The sequence below is a fragment of the Schistocerca piceifrons genome, chromosome 11 (genome assembly GCF_021461385.2).
Source record: "Schistocerca piceifrons isolate TAMUIC-IGC-003096 chromosome 11, iqSchPice1.1, whole genome shotgun sequence".
NCBI classification, from domain to species: Eukaryota; Metazoa; Arthropoda; class Insecta; order Orthoptera; family Acrididae; genus Schistocerca; species Schistocerca piceifrons.
Window position 1 is genome coordinate 130,380,966 of NC_060148.1, and position 15,128 is coordinate 130,396,093.

The following is a 15,128-nucleotide window of genomic DNA, read 5'->3' on the forward strand; positions in this document are numbered from 1 at the left end:
CTTAAGGAAGTATGTCTCTCTGAAATAAAATAGGTAAAATTGCATGTGGCGACCAAAGCAGAAATATCTGCAGAAATACCTGATTTTACACAAAGACGTCACCAAATATAAATTTGCTTTTTGGCTTTTTTCTGGTGTTGGAATATCACTGCTTCTGCTGAATGTCTGGTGTGTTACTCCCTTAAATCCATGCAAAATCTCCTGCAATAGCTGATATTTTTACTGAAACAGTTTCTCATAAGAATATATACATATCTCAGGATATGTCAACAGCATAAGAACCAGATTATTTTCTCCCAGCATGCAGGCCCAGTTACAAAAACGTGTAATATCAGGAAGTATGATCCATTCGTATTGTTATTCTGGTTTCAACAATCATTGCAGTATCAGTCACTTACAACAAGACCCTTTTAACGAGACTTTTTTGTCCACTTGGTTATGGTGTTACCTGTTTGTTTGCATTGGAATGTAGGGGTTTTTATAAACTGTTATTTATAGCTGGGTATGTTAACAAACTTAAACAAGATTCTAGTTCAGTGCCCACACGTTTCTTAGTTTCAACTCCTATATCATGTGTTTCTGTGTATTTGCCATGCCAGCTTTATGGATAGAAACAGTAATCCTGTGTTCAGACATGAGCTGAGTTGGTGACTCTTAGCTCATAGCTCCAGGCAGTGTTGTATTCAGCCACAGGACATCGACCACGACCCATATGGTGCCTGACCGGTCTACTGCTGTGGCCACCTCAGGCACTGCCCACAATAAGGTTGACCTCTCACTTGTGGTTGTGTGGGAAGTCATTCCAGTGTGTGGCTGGCAGCAAAAGACTTTCCGATGGGCCAATCAGAGAACTTCCCCAGTTCACCTGATGGACAGATTTCAAGTGATGTCTGTGGCTGATTAAGTCCATGAGCCAGATGAAGTCGCTTGCCCTGTTTCGGAGGAAGCCTCTCGACATGCAAGACCTGGGTATTCAGAGGGTGGTATTACTCATATCTGGGAGCTCCAATGTTAGGTTCTTAATGGCACCTCTTAGGGATATGACTTCAAAGGAGAGGAAGGAATCCAGTGTTCATTGCTGTTAGTAGTTGTTTACCTTGGTGTGAAATTGAAGTAGATAGTTACTGTGAGTTAGTATGTGGAAAGTTTATACTTGACACCGAAATAAATTAACAATTGGTTCCTTTTACCGATATTCTGACTCGTATGATACAGTTGCTGAACAATTCAAAGAAAACCTGAGTGTCCTTTCAAATAGGTACACCATCCATACAATTATTGTTGGTGGTGACTTCAATCTACCTTTGATATGTTAGTGAAAGTGCGTGAATATTGGTGGTAGGCATAAAATGACATCCCAAAACATACTGACTGCCATCTCAAACTTATTCTGAACAGTTAGTTCAGGAGTCCACTCAGTGTGATAATGGTGGCAAAAACATTGCAAGCTTTAGGTCTTCTGTGATTTCCCTAAATTGTTCCTGATAAATGCTGGGATGGTTCCTTTGAAAGGGCACAGCCGACTTTCTTCCCTAATCCAATGAGACCAATAGACCTCGCTGTTTGGTCTCCTCCTCAAACAACCCAACCCAACAGAGCCTGACCTCTTAATATTCCTGACCAAACAGGGAACATGGTGGCAGATACAGGGATTAGCGACTATAAGGTTGTTGTAGCAAGAGCAAATACTGAAACATCCAATTCATCAAAAATAAATGCAAGATGTATTTAAAAAAAGCAGATGATAATTCACCTGACACCTTCGTAACAGACAGTCTCCACTCCTTCGGATCTGACTTTGTAAGCTTAGACCAGATGTGGTTTAAATTCAAAGAAATAATATTGATTGTAAGTAAGAGACATGAACGAAATAAATTAATAAGAGGTGGTACTGATCCCCCAAGGTACACAGACAAGGTCCCAAGACTATCGCAGAAAATGCATGCCAAATTTAAAAGAATGCAAAACCCTCAAGATTGGCAATGTTTTACAAAAGCAAACTCGAGTGAAAGAGAGGGTTTTATTAGCTTCCAAAACGAAACTGTCTCGAAATCTGGCACACAACCCAAAGAGATTGATTGTATGTAAAGTATACTAGTGACAAGATGCAGTCAATACCTTCACTGGATGATAACAATGGTGGCTGTTATTAATGACAGTGCTACTGAAGCAGGGTTATTAAAGATGGCTTTCCTAAATCCGTTCACAAAAGACAAAGTAAATATTCCAGAACTCTAATTGAGAACAACTGCTTATATGCGAAGCTTAGATATGGAAACCCCCAGTGTAGCGAAGCAGCTTAAGACACTTCAGAAAGGCAAGGCCTCTGGTCCAGATTGTATACCAGTCAGGTTCCTTTCAGAGTATGCTGATACAATAGTGCCATACTTATCAGTCATATACAATTGCTCAACTGTAGAAAGATCCATTCACAAAGACAGGAATCTTGCACAGATCACACCAGCACCCAAGAAAGGAAAAAAAAGTAATCCGCTGAAATATAGCCCCTATCACTAACGTCGATTTGTAGCAGGATTTTGGAACACACACTGTGGGTGAAGACCTCTAGGAACACGATTTATTGATAAATAGCCAACATGGATTCAGAAAACACGATGCTTGTGAAACACGACTAGCTCTTTATTCTCATGGAATAAGTAGTGATACGGACAGATGATACCATATTGGTTCCACATCTTTAGATTTTCAAAACACTTTTGACACTGTTCTTCACAAGTGACTTCTAATTAAATTGCGTGCCCATGGAGTATCCTCCTGGTTGTGTGAATTGATTCATGATTTCATGTCAGAAATGTCACAGTTGGTAATAACTGACAGAAAGTCATCGAGCAAAACTGAATTCATACCTGGCATTCCCAAGGATGTTTTATAGGCCCTATGTTGTTCCTGATTTACGTAAACGATTTAGAAGACTGTGAGCAGTGTTTGTAGATGAAACTGTTATTTACCTTCTTGTAAATGATGATCAAAAAAATTGCAGAGTGATAGATAAGACACCTTTATGGTGCATTAAATGGCAATTGACTCTCAACAGTGAAAATTGTGATTTCATCCAGGAGTACTAAAACAAATCCATTAATCTAAAAACCGTAAACACAAATATGTAGGGATGACAGTTATGGATAACTGACATTGTAACAGTAACATACAAAATGCTTTGGGGATATCAAAGCAAAGACAATGATTTATTGGTTGAATGCTTAGATTATATATCTCTTGAAGATACTGCTTGCACTACAATTGTCAACACTCTTCTGGAGTATTAAAATGCAGTGTGGGACATGGAAAAGTTAAAGGAACGGGAGCTCCTTTTGTATCATCATGAAATAAGAGAGATTGTATCACCATTAAAATACACACACAGCAGTGGTTGTCTTAAAAAAAAAAAAAAAAAAAAAAAGGTTTTTGCAGTGGCAAGCTTTTCTCGTGATATTTCATTCACAACACGTCAGAATGTGAAAATATTTTGTTGGCACCCGTGTGCCTAGCGAGAAATAATCATAATAATAAAATAAAACATAACTTGCATGGGAAGATGTTAAGTGTTGGTTTTACCCGCACGCAGTTGGAAAGTGGAATAGTAGAGAAGCAGACTGGAGGTTTTTCGATGAGCCTGTGCCAGGCTCATAATTAAGAAATGCAGAGGAATTGTGAAGATGTAGGTGACTATTATTCATCATTGTTATCACTGTATATTTTCAAAACTCATGCAATTAGGACTTTCATGTGGTGTGGCTGATTATTGCCTCAGAGCCAGAGGTGGCATGCAATTGCTGTTTACATAATTTCTGACAACATTCTCAATAAATTTTCTAGAATGCAACAGCAGGTTTCCCCAATACCTTATACTCAGCACACCCATAACATCATACTGTTGACAATACCTAAATTCTGCACAGATCTATAAAAAAAACTTACAACCTCTTACTGATGTAATAACAACAAACCATAATGATAGGTATAGGTAGAATAATGTTTAAACATTCCTTGCATGGGCAGCCATTTTTACAATTCTGTATATATGCAACACTTCATAGATGTTAGTTGTAGCATTGTGAAGTCATGGGTGCAGAGGCATAAGTTGCATGGGGCAAGTGTTGTTTCATACAAATTGCTGGAGCACAGAAGCCGGGATGGGGTGGTCATGACTGATTACAGATGCTCATGAGTGAAATATAACGTGCATCAAAATGTGGCTCAATGCAGAGGGGAAGGCTGCACAGAATGGGAGGTGCTACATGCATAATTAGTAGTATTGCAACGAGGGGGCAGGTGGATCTACCGACTCTTCAATGCATATTAGCCATTTACCCAAAATCCTTCTCTTAAAGATGTCCCCCCCTGAGCCTATTACCCCCTGAGCCTATTACCCCCTGAGCCTATTACCCCCTGAGCCTATTACCCCCTGAGCCTATTACCCCCTGAGCCTATTACCCCCTGAGCCTATTACCCCCTGAGCCTATTACCCCCTGAGCCTATTACCCCCTGAGCCTGTTACCCCCTGAGCCTGTTACCCCCTGAGCCTGTTACCCCCTGAGCCTGTTACCCCCGTAAGCCTGTTACCCCCGTAAGCCTGTTACCCCCGTAAGCCTGTTACCCCCGTAAACCTGTTACCCCCGTAAGCCTGTTACCCCCGTAAGCCTGTTACCCCCGTAAGCCTGTTACCCCCGTAAGCCTGTTACCCCCGTAAGCCTGTTACCCCCGTAAGCCTGTTACCCCCGTAAGCCTGTTACCCCCGTAAGCCTGTTACCCCCGTAAGCCTGTTACCCCCGTAAGCCTGTTACCCCCGTAAGCCTGTTACCCCCGTAAGCCTGTTACCCCCGTAAGCCTGTTACCCCCGTAAGCCTGTTACCCCCGTAAGCCTGTTACCCCCGTAAGCCTGTTACCCCCGTAAGCCTGTTACCCCCGTAAGCCTGTTACCCCCTGAGCCTGTTACCCCCTGAGCCTGTTACCCCCTGAGCCTGTTACCCCCTGAGCCTGTTACCCCCTGAGCCTGTTACCCCCTGAGCCTGTTAACCCCTGAGCCTGTTACCCCCTGAGCCTGTTACCCCCTGAGCCTGTTACCCCCTGAGCCTGTTACCCCCTGAGCCTGTTACCCCCGTAAGCCTGTTACCCCCGTAAGCCTGTAACCCCCCTCAAAGCCTGTAACCCCCCTCAAAGCCTGTAACCCCCCTCAAAGCCTGTAACCCCCCCAAAGCCTGTTACCCCCCCCCAAAGCCTGTTACCCCCACCCCAAACCCTACTACCACCCCCCAAAGCCTACTACCCCCCCCAATGCCTACTACCCCCCCCCAAAGCATACAACCCCCCCCCAAAGCCTACTACCCCCCCAAAGCCTACTAACCCCGTCAAAGCCTACTACCCCCAACCCCCAGAGCCTGTTACCCCCCCCAGAGCCTGTTACCCCCCCCAGAGCCTGTTACCCCCCCAGAGCCTGTTACCCCCCCCCCCCCAGAGCCTGTGACCCCCCCCAGAGCCTGTGACCCCCCCCAGAGCCTGTGACACCCCCCCCCCCCGAGCCTGTGACGCCCCCCCAGAGCCTGTGACACACCCCCAAGGCCTGTGACACACCCCCCAGAGGCTGTGACCCCCCCCATAGCTTGTGACCCCCCCCCCCCGAGCCTGTGACCCCACCCCCCCCGAGCCTGTGACGCCCCCCCCGAGCCTGTGACGCCCCCCCCCCCCGAGCCTGTGACGCCCCCCCCAGAGCCTGTGACGCCCCCCCCAGAGCCTGTGACGCCCCCCCCCCAGAGCCTGTGACGGCCCCCCCCCAGATCCTGTGACGCCCCCCCCCCCCAGATCCTGTGACCGCCCCCCCAGAGCCTGTGACCCCCCCGGAGCCTGTGACCCCCCCCCCCCGGAGCCTGTGACCCCCCCCCCCCCCCCCGGAGCCTGTGACCCCCCCCCCCCCGGAGCCTGTGACCCCCCCCCCGGAGCCTGTGACCCCCCCCCCGGAGCCTGTGACCCCCCCCGGAGCCTGTGACCCCCCCCCCGGAGCCTGTGACCCCCCCCCCCCGGAGCCAGTGACCCCTCCCCGGAGCCAGTGACCCCCCCCCGGAGCCAGTGACCCCCCCCCGGAGCCAGTGACCCCCCCCGGAGCCAGTGACCCCCCCCCGGAGCCAGTGACCCCCGCCCCCCCCCCCCCCGGTGCCAGTGACCCCCCCCCCCCCGGAGCCTGTGACCTCCCCCCCCCCCAGAGCCTGTGACCCCCCCTTAGAGCCTGTGACCCCCCCCCCCAGAGCCTGTGACCCCCCCCAGAGCCTGTGGCCCCCCGAGCCTGTGACCCCACCCCCCAGAGCCTGTGACCCCCCCCCCCAGAGCCTGTGACCCCCCCAGAGCCCGTAACCCACCACCCCACCCCCCCCCCCCCGAGCCCGTAACCACCACCCCCCACCCGTAACAACCAACACCCCCCGAGCCCGAAACCCCCCACACCCCTAGCCCGATACTACCACCACCCCCCCAACCGTAACCACCAACGCCCCCCTGAGCCCCTAACCCCCCGAGCCCGTAATCCCCCCCGGGCCTGTAACGCCCCCCCCGGGCCCGTAACGCCCCCCCGGGCCCGTAACGCCCCCGGGCCCGTCACCTCTGCCGACTGATAACCCCTATTCCCCCCTGAGACTGTCACCCCCCCTGAGACTGTCACCCCCCCTGAGACTGTCACCCCCCCCTGAGACTGTCACCCCCCCTGAGACTGTCACCCCCCCTGAGACTGTCACCCCCCCTGAGACTGTCACCCCCCCTGAGACTGTCACCCCCCCTGAGACTGTCACCCCCCCTGAGACTGTCACCCCCCCTGAGACTGTCACCCCCCCTGAGACTGTCACCCCCCCTGAGACTGTCACCCCCCCTGAGACTGTCACCCCCCCTGAGACTGTCACCCCCCCTGAGACTGTCACCCCCCCTGAGACTGTCACCCCCCCTGAGACTGTCACCCCCCCTGAGACTGTCACCCCCCCTGAGACTGTCACCCCCCCTGAGACTGTCACCCCCCCTGAGACTGTCACCCCCCCTGAGACTGTCACCCCCCCTGAGACTGTCACCCCCCCTGAGACTGTCACCCCCCCCCTGAGACTGTCACCCCCCCCTGAGACTGTCACCCCCCCCTGAGACTGTCACCCCCCCCTGAGACTGTCACCCCCCCCTGAGACTGTCACCCCCCCCTCTGAGACTGTCACCCCCCCCTCTGAGACTGTCACCCCCCCCTGAGACTGTCACCCCCCCCCCTGAGACTGTCACCCCCCCCCCCTGAGACTGTCACCCCCCCCTGAGACTGTCACCCCCCCCCCTGAGACTGTCACCCCCCCCTGAGACTGTCACCCCCCCCCCCTGAGACTGTCACCCCCCCCTGAGACTGTCACCCCCCCCTGAGACTGTCACCCCCCCCCCCCCCTGAGACTGTCACCCCCCCCCTGAGACTGTCACCCCCCCCCCTGAGACTGTCACCCCCCCCCCCCCTGAGACTGTCACCCCCCCCCCCCCCCCGAGACTGTCACCCCCCCCCCCCCCCTGAGACTGTCACCCCCCCCCCTGAGACTGTCACCCCCCCCTGAGACTGTCACCTCCCCCCCTGAGACTGTCACCCCCCCCCCCTGAGACTGTCACCCCCCCCCCCCCCCTGAGACTGTCACCCCCCCCCCCTGAGACTGTCACCCCCCCCCCCCCCCCCCCCGAGACTGTCACCCCCCCCCCCCCCCGAGACTGTCACCCCCCCCTCCGAGACTGTCACCCCCCCCCCCCTCCGAGACTGTCACCCCCCCCCCCCCGAGACTGTCACCCCCCCCCTCCCCGAGACTGTCACCACCCCCCCCCCGAGACTGTCACCCCCCCCCCCCCGAGACTGTCACCCCCCCCCCCCTCCGAGACTGTCACCCCCCCCCCCCTGAGACTGTCACCCCCCCCTGAGACTGTCACCCCCCCCCCTCCGAGACTGTCACCCCCCCCCCCCTCCGAGACTGTCACCCCCCCCTCCGAGACTGTCACCCCCCCCCCCCCCCCCCGAGACTGTCACCCCCCCCTGAGACTGTCACCCACCCCCACTGAGACTGTCACCCCCCCCACTGAGACTGTCACCCCCCCCCCTGAGACTGTCACCCCCCCCCGTGAGACTGTCACCCCCCCCCCCTCCGAGACTGTCACCCCCCCCCCTCCGAGACTGTCACCCCCCCCCCCCCGAGACTGTCACCCCCCCCCCCCCCGAGACTGTCACCCCCCCCCCCCCCCCCCCCCGAGACTGTCACCCCCCCCCCCCCCCCCGAGACTGTCACCCCCCCCCCCCCCCCCCGAGACTGTCACCCCCCCCCCCCCGAGACTGTCACCCCCCCCCCCCCCGAGACTGTCACCCCCCCCCCCCCCCCCCCCCCGAGACTGTCACCCCCCCCCCCCCGAGACTGTCACCCCCCCCCCCCCCCCCCCCGAGACTGTCACCCCCCCCCCCCCGAGACTGTCACCCCCCCCGAGACTGTCACCCCCCCTCTTTACTAGGCTTGTCTTACACCCCTTTCCCCCTTCTTGACCCCTATTGCCCTCTTCTTAGAACTCCCTCCTCTTGCCCCGTCACCCCCTCTTGCCCTGTCACCTCCTCCCCTCTCACATCGTCATGAAGAATTATCGGAATTCGTTTTCCTTGATCAAATACACACCCTGGTTAAGAAAGTTTAAGTCTTGCACATGGAATGTAGTGGCTGTTGAGAAGAAAGGCTATGCATCGCCTGAAACGTTGTTTTATCAGGACAATAGTTCTGCATTGCAGGAATTTAGCTGAAAGAAACCTGTGAAGAGGCCCGATGTCAATATATGTGCTAAAGAATACAATCAAGAATTTTGGAGGAACAGTTGAAGTAGATGATGCATCAGGAAGGGGAAGGTGTCCCATTTCCATTGCAGTTGTTGAAGTTGCTTTTAGCTATGGCCAACCATGCAGCAGATGCCTCAAATTGTGCAGAAATTGCTAGATTTGTCACAGAAATCCCTCTCTCCCCTGGTTCAGAGTTCAGAAGTTTTTTGGCAAATTTTAGACTGGTTTCTCTATAAGAATTGGAATGTGCTCCAAAAGAAGCCCCAAGATAGCTACAGGGCACTGACTTTGCTCTTCGTTTTTTGCCATGAATAGAAATGGTTGACATGTGGCTCAGGAATATTAGTTGGAGGGACAAGGCACATTTTACTCCGTACATGGGTTTCTCTTCTACCATAAGTTGTGTAGGAATACCACACTCACATTATGCATCCGTGTAGTATGGTTTCACAAGTGCCTTCATTCTCAGTACGTGTTTGTTCGAGATGCACCTCACAGGCCTGTTAAATGCACAGTGACATCTGCACTTCATAGGTACCTTGTTATGCAACACATTATTCCAGCATTTCAAGAACACAGCAGTGTCTGCACCATCATTTTCATTCAAGAGTGGGGTGACACCACATGCCAGTTACCAAGTGATAGACACATTTTGCAAAACCTTCAGTATTGGTCACATTTTTTAAGATGTGTGGCTTTCGCACAGTTTGACGTTCAGTAAATTTAGAATAAAGGCACTGACATCTCGCAGACATGCTATACAAGTTCTGTGAATATCATTCAGCAGGCGTTTATCAGCAGTTCATGTTTGTTCTGATTATTGCTATGTAATAATTGTGACTTCTGTTAGTGTCTTGTAATCAAATTGCACAATATTGGAGTGTGTGTGTGATGTCCATCTCACCATTCAAAACTACCAGAAAAGACTTATTATTCTCCATGAGTTGTGAGAGTAAGTGAACCATACTTAAACATACATTTTGCACAAATGATAGATAAAATTCTAGATGACAGTCATATTCATCAAGATTACCTGATAGAAACTGGTGGTACAAATTCAGAACGCAAACTGGATGATGATGATGATGATGATGATGATGATGATGATGATGATGACGATGACGATGACGACAGAGATCATAGTCATATCACCATGATTACAGCTTTTATGGTCAGGGAAACTCTTCAAAATGGAGAAATGTACAACCACCAAACAATGTTGGTATAAGACAGTATAACGTTGCTCTTGTGGATTCCTGGCCTGTGATTTAGTGGTAAAGCATTGGATAGGACTCCAGATGTTCATCAAGTAAACGGGTGTACTTTCCACTAAAGATATTTTAGATGAGATTTAACAATGATAAATCAAAATTTTGATAATATAAAAACATTTAAAAGAGTAGATCTTTTGTGCATGATATTGATGTTTCTGATATAAAAGCTTTTATAGGTGTTGTATTCACAGCAGTCTGCAAATGTAGCATTAAATACATTGACAATCCTTTCGTAGTAGGTGGAATTAGATGTAATATTTTTCACAGTACTGTAAGAAACGGTTTCTGTTCAAAACTGCAGCGCCTTAATGTGAGACTTGAGAGAAGGAAAGAAAGGAAAAAAGATAGGTTCGAATGAAGTAAAGGCAACTGCCAAAGTGTTGAACTTTTTCACAGATCTACTGCAAACCGTCAACAATGTTACTGTCCAGGCTGTACTACATGTGTTGATAAAATGGTTGTGCACTTCTGTGACCACTGTATGATAAGTTTATGGGTGTACTTGCCAAGAAAACTGCTGAAGTGGAGGGTAAATATTAAGTGTATGACAGACACCAGGACCCCGTACTTACATGTCTATTTGCTGACTTGTAAAAAAATTGGTAATTAACATCCAAATTTATTTATCCTTCAAGTTTTCTGGAATTTCTGTTTCTTATTCTTGGTTGTTTATGAAAGACTGGCACAGCACAAGAATGATAATTAAGTTTTATCTCTGGAATCTTAAGAAGCATAGGGGAGTACTTATTTGGAACATTATTTGCATTTTTCCCCTTGTTCCTTATCAATATTCAGCTGCTTCGTTTCCATCTGTATGAAAATACATGTTGTAACTAGTTGAATGAAAAAAATTTAAGACAATATTTAGTGATTCATTTGTTAACATATGAAATCTGACACACAATGTCAATTCAGTTACAAAATCGAATTATACCAGTTAAGATTTTAAAAACACTCGAAATTTGCTATATACCATGCCAAGGAAAGCTATATCTATATCCAAGACAATGCAACGTAGTCAGAAACTACTTCCAGAATAGAAGGAAAAACACTGGAGCATGCATGCCCTCACAAGTTAGCAATCTTCAGTTCCCAACATGATGCACATAATGTGATGCTGAATGGTGTCGCATTTCCATTCTGTGGGAAAAATTGCGTGCAGATTGATGGGACCTGAATACTACAGGGCCATCATTGACAGTCAGTAGAATATGTTAGCCTGCACTGTGTCTGATGGGTGATGATGTGGCCATTGATATGCATGTCTGATTCAGTCAGGGTTGTTCTCGAATACCAAATGACCAGATGTTGGGAAGATGTACATATACGATTATTAATGAAGCAATAGAAATGAATTAAAATTCCTGCTGCAGCTGGGACTCAAACCCGGGTTTTCTTGCTTGCTAGGTAGAAATGCTAACTGTTACACCACCACAGCAGTATGGTTAACATTTCTGCCTGAACTACCAAAGTTGAGTGCCCTCCCCAACACAAACTTCAAATCATATCTTTTCCTCACTTTCCCTTACATTATCACTATTGCCAGGTAGATAAAGGAGGGACTTGAATGTCTCGGAGAAAATGTAATTATAAGATGCACATATGTTTCAAAATGACTATCTGTAAGTATACTGGCTAATTTATAACTGTTTCCATCCTTCCAGACAGTATTTCCATTTGCTCAAGGCTTCACATAAGCTGCAGTGCCAAAACCACAGTCATAGACTGAAAGTATCTGTAAATGTGTGTCATTCAAATTCATTCATCTCTATGCAATTTCTGTTTTAAATTTTTTAATGATGACATTGTTTATTGTTATGAACAGTCATTACCCACCTGATTGACAACTATACTAGATATCCAGTAAAGATATTGGTGCTTGCACTACTTCTTGGCTCATTAGGAATCAAACGGCAAAAATTCTGTCTTATTTGGAGAAATAAATTACCTGTTGGTGGTTGTACCAATTTCTTTCCAAAGGTGTTTCCAAAACAAAGGTACTTGCAGAGCTGTTATGATGGAAGAGGAACACTAAAAGAATTGTAACAATTGAAACTTAATTATTTTAAGTATGCAAAAATTCCAAATAAAATCATCAGTGATTATTATTGAATTTTCTCTGGTTATTTTCTTTTTACCCACCTTTACTTCATCAGTTCTTTCTTTCTGGTAGAATATTATAATTTTAAATCGCTAACATTTACTCAGTTTGTAATTTTGTATGCTCGTATGTCTATGACTTGTGGCCTATAGTCCTGGAGGTCAGGACACTGAAATATAGTTTCTATGCCTTGTATATATCAATATTTAACATTCTCCTCTTCATTCCTCAGATTGATTCAAATTACTGGTGGGAGCTGTGGCATTTCGTTTGAAGAAACTGTTCACCATGGACTGGTCAAGAATGAACTGGAGAGAGACAGAGAGAAGTCAACACACGAGTGTGGTACTCATACACAGGAATTAACCATGGATGAGGATTGCTCGCTTAGCACCAGATTTGAATGTAGTATGAGGGAACAGGAATTCAATGTGTTTATTTGTGATGTCTGCCTACTGTGCTTTACTTCAAAATATAGACTCAGAAAGCATGTAGTCATGCACATTGATGGCATGCAACCTCCTACGTATGTTTGTAAATCCTGTGGTGAGGTATTTCACAGTAATGTTAGCTTGAAAAAACATTTGAGAATGGGTGAGAATTGTCGAGTCCTAACAGCTGGCAATCATGAGAAATATGGCTGTAGTGAAGAACACGAGAACAGTAGCCTCTCAGACAGTGAGCCAGTAGGTTCTCTCACAGAACACACTGAGCAATCTTCAGATAAGGAATCTTCAAAAGCTTCAAAAAAGTCCTTTAAAGACACACGTAAACCACGTAGGACACAGAAGCTGAGTGGTCATGGAACTTTATCTACAGCTGGTGCCCATGGTGTTAGACTTACCACAAAGAGACCCCACAAATGTAATATTTGTGGCAAGTTGTTTGCTGTGCGAAGTAATCTCAAGAGACACTCATTAATTCACACTGGACTGAAACCTTACAATTGTGATATTTGTGGCAAATCGTTTACTGAGTTGGGTACTCTCAAGAGACATGAATTAATTCACACTGGACTGAAACCTTACAAATGTGATATTTGTGGCAAATCTTTTGCTAGATCATGTTCTCTTAAGCAACATTCATTCAAACACACTGGTGATAGACCTCACGAATGTGACATTTGTGGCAAATGTTTTGCGCTGACTGGTGATCTCAAGAGACATGCGTTCTTACACACTGGGCTGAGACCTCACGAATGTGGTATTTGTGGCAAATCTTTTGCTATGTCATGTGACCTCAAGAAACACGCCTTCTTACACACTGGGGAGAGACCTTATGAATGTGATGTTTGTGGCAAAGCATTTGCTAGGTCAGTTGATCTAAAAGCACATTCATTATTACACACTGGAAAGAAATCGCATACATGTGATATTTGTGGCAAATCTTTTTCAAGGCCAGGTTATCTCCAGAGACATGTATTAACTCACACTGGAAAGAAATCTCATGGGTGAGATATTTGAGGCAAATCTTTTGCTGTGTTGTGTACTCTCTGGAGTCATGCATTACTTCGCATCGGAAAGAAGTCACAAAAAGTGTTGCTTCAGGCTAATAGGTTTCTCTTGTTGGTGCCCTTAAGTCTTATAGAATAAAGGATATGACAGACATTAATTATGTAATGCCTGTGAAATAACAAAATGTTCTAGGACTGTGAAAAAATATGCAATAATGTGTACTATAGAGGGGTCACAGATGGTGTGACAATATAATTATCCGTAACATGAAATGTCATGAATAGTACTAAACTGTACACTAAAGTGAATCAAACGTGATTTTGTCATTTACGCTGCTATTTTTCTATTGGATAAATCTTTAAACTATGTCAGTAATTGTAAGTACCTCTAAGCAGGCAAGCCCCTGACCTCCATGTTTTGTGATGTTTTGAACCCCAGCAACTTTCTGCAGATGTTCACAGTGGTAGCATACAACCACCCAACCAGCTTCACTTTAGAGATGCTGGTTCCCAGCTGTCAGACCAGAACAATCTGTTCTTCCTCACAGTCACTTATGTCAATAAATTTACATGTTTGCAACTCACATCATTGCTAGAATAATTCCTTGTTGATCTTTGTTCTGCTTATAGACTCGTACTCTCCTTACTGCATCATGTGCCTGCAACATGTGGCATTCAGTGTGCTGGTCGCGACAGTGTTAATAAACCTAGTACTTGTCAATGCATAGTCACACAAATGAGTCAGTTGGTAAAGTATGTAGTCTACAAGTTCATCATGGTTGGTTGCCCATTACACCAATGCACAATAGCTATATTTTTGTGAAATTCCTAAGCTCTGATCATGAATCAGATATAAGGTAGATAACTGTTAATGCACCAAAGCTCTTAATTATTTATTTAGCATTTAGCACCACAGAAAATGTAATAGGTAAACAATTAATGATATAGTTTGATTCCAGGTGTTGGTATACACAAGAACAACACTTGGGAGAGCTCAGAATGTGATGATTGGTTATTGAATTTAATCCAGTTGAATAATATTTATTGTACTTAATAAATACATCAAATGAGAATTCTTATTTATTGTTTCTTATGTTATTTTAAGATTTTTCATTTTTGATATTTTTCTTACTTTCTGTAAATAAACATGATGTTTTCTGGAGTTCTGTAAATAAGCTTTGTCTTTAAGTTCAGATGATTTTTATTTTTGATATTCTAAGTATTTGTTATTAGTGAAAGTGGTTTAGTATGTCTCATCATACCTGTAACAACTTAAGATAATTATCATTAAGTGATTGACATTGTGCCGGCCGTGAGGTTCTAGGCACTTCAGTCCGGAACCGCATGACTGCTATGGTCACAGGTTCGAATCCTGCCTCGGGCATGGATGTGTGTGATGTCCTTAGGTTAGTTAGGTTTAAGTAGTTCTAAGTCTAGGAGACCGATAACCTCAGATGTTGAGTCCCATAGTGCTCAGAT

General features: G+C 47.0%; 1 protein-coding gene across 4 annotated transcripts in view; it reads left to right on the plus strand.

Annotated features, from left to right (window-relative positions):
• The window catches only part of LOC124720171 (zinc finger protein ZFP2-like), a 72,076-nt gene extending 57,843 nt beyond the window's left edge, over positions 1–14,233 (plus strand). For all 4 annotated transcript variants that reach the window (XM_047245494.1, XM_047245495.1, XM_047245496.1 and 1 more), the window contains one exon: positions 12,429–14,233. In XM_047245494.1, coding sequence (XP_047101450.1) covers positions 12,429–13,650 — 1,222 coding nt within the window. In that variant the 3' untranslated portion in view covers positions 13,651–14,233. The remainder of the gene's footprint in view (positions 1–12,428) is intronic.
• Positions 14,234–15,128: the final 895 nt, after the last annotated feature.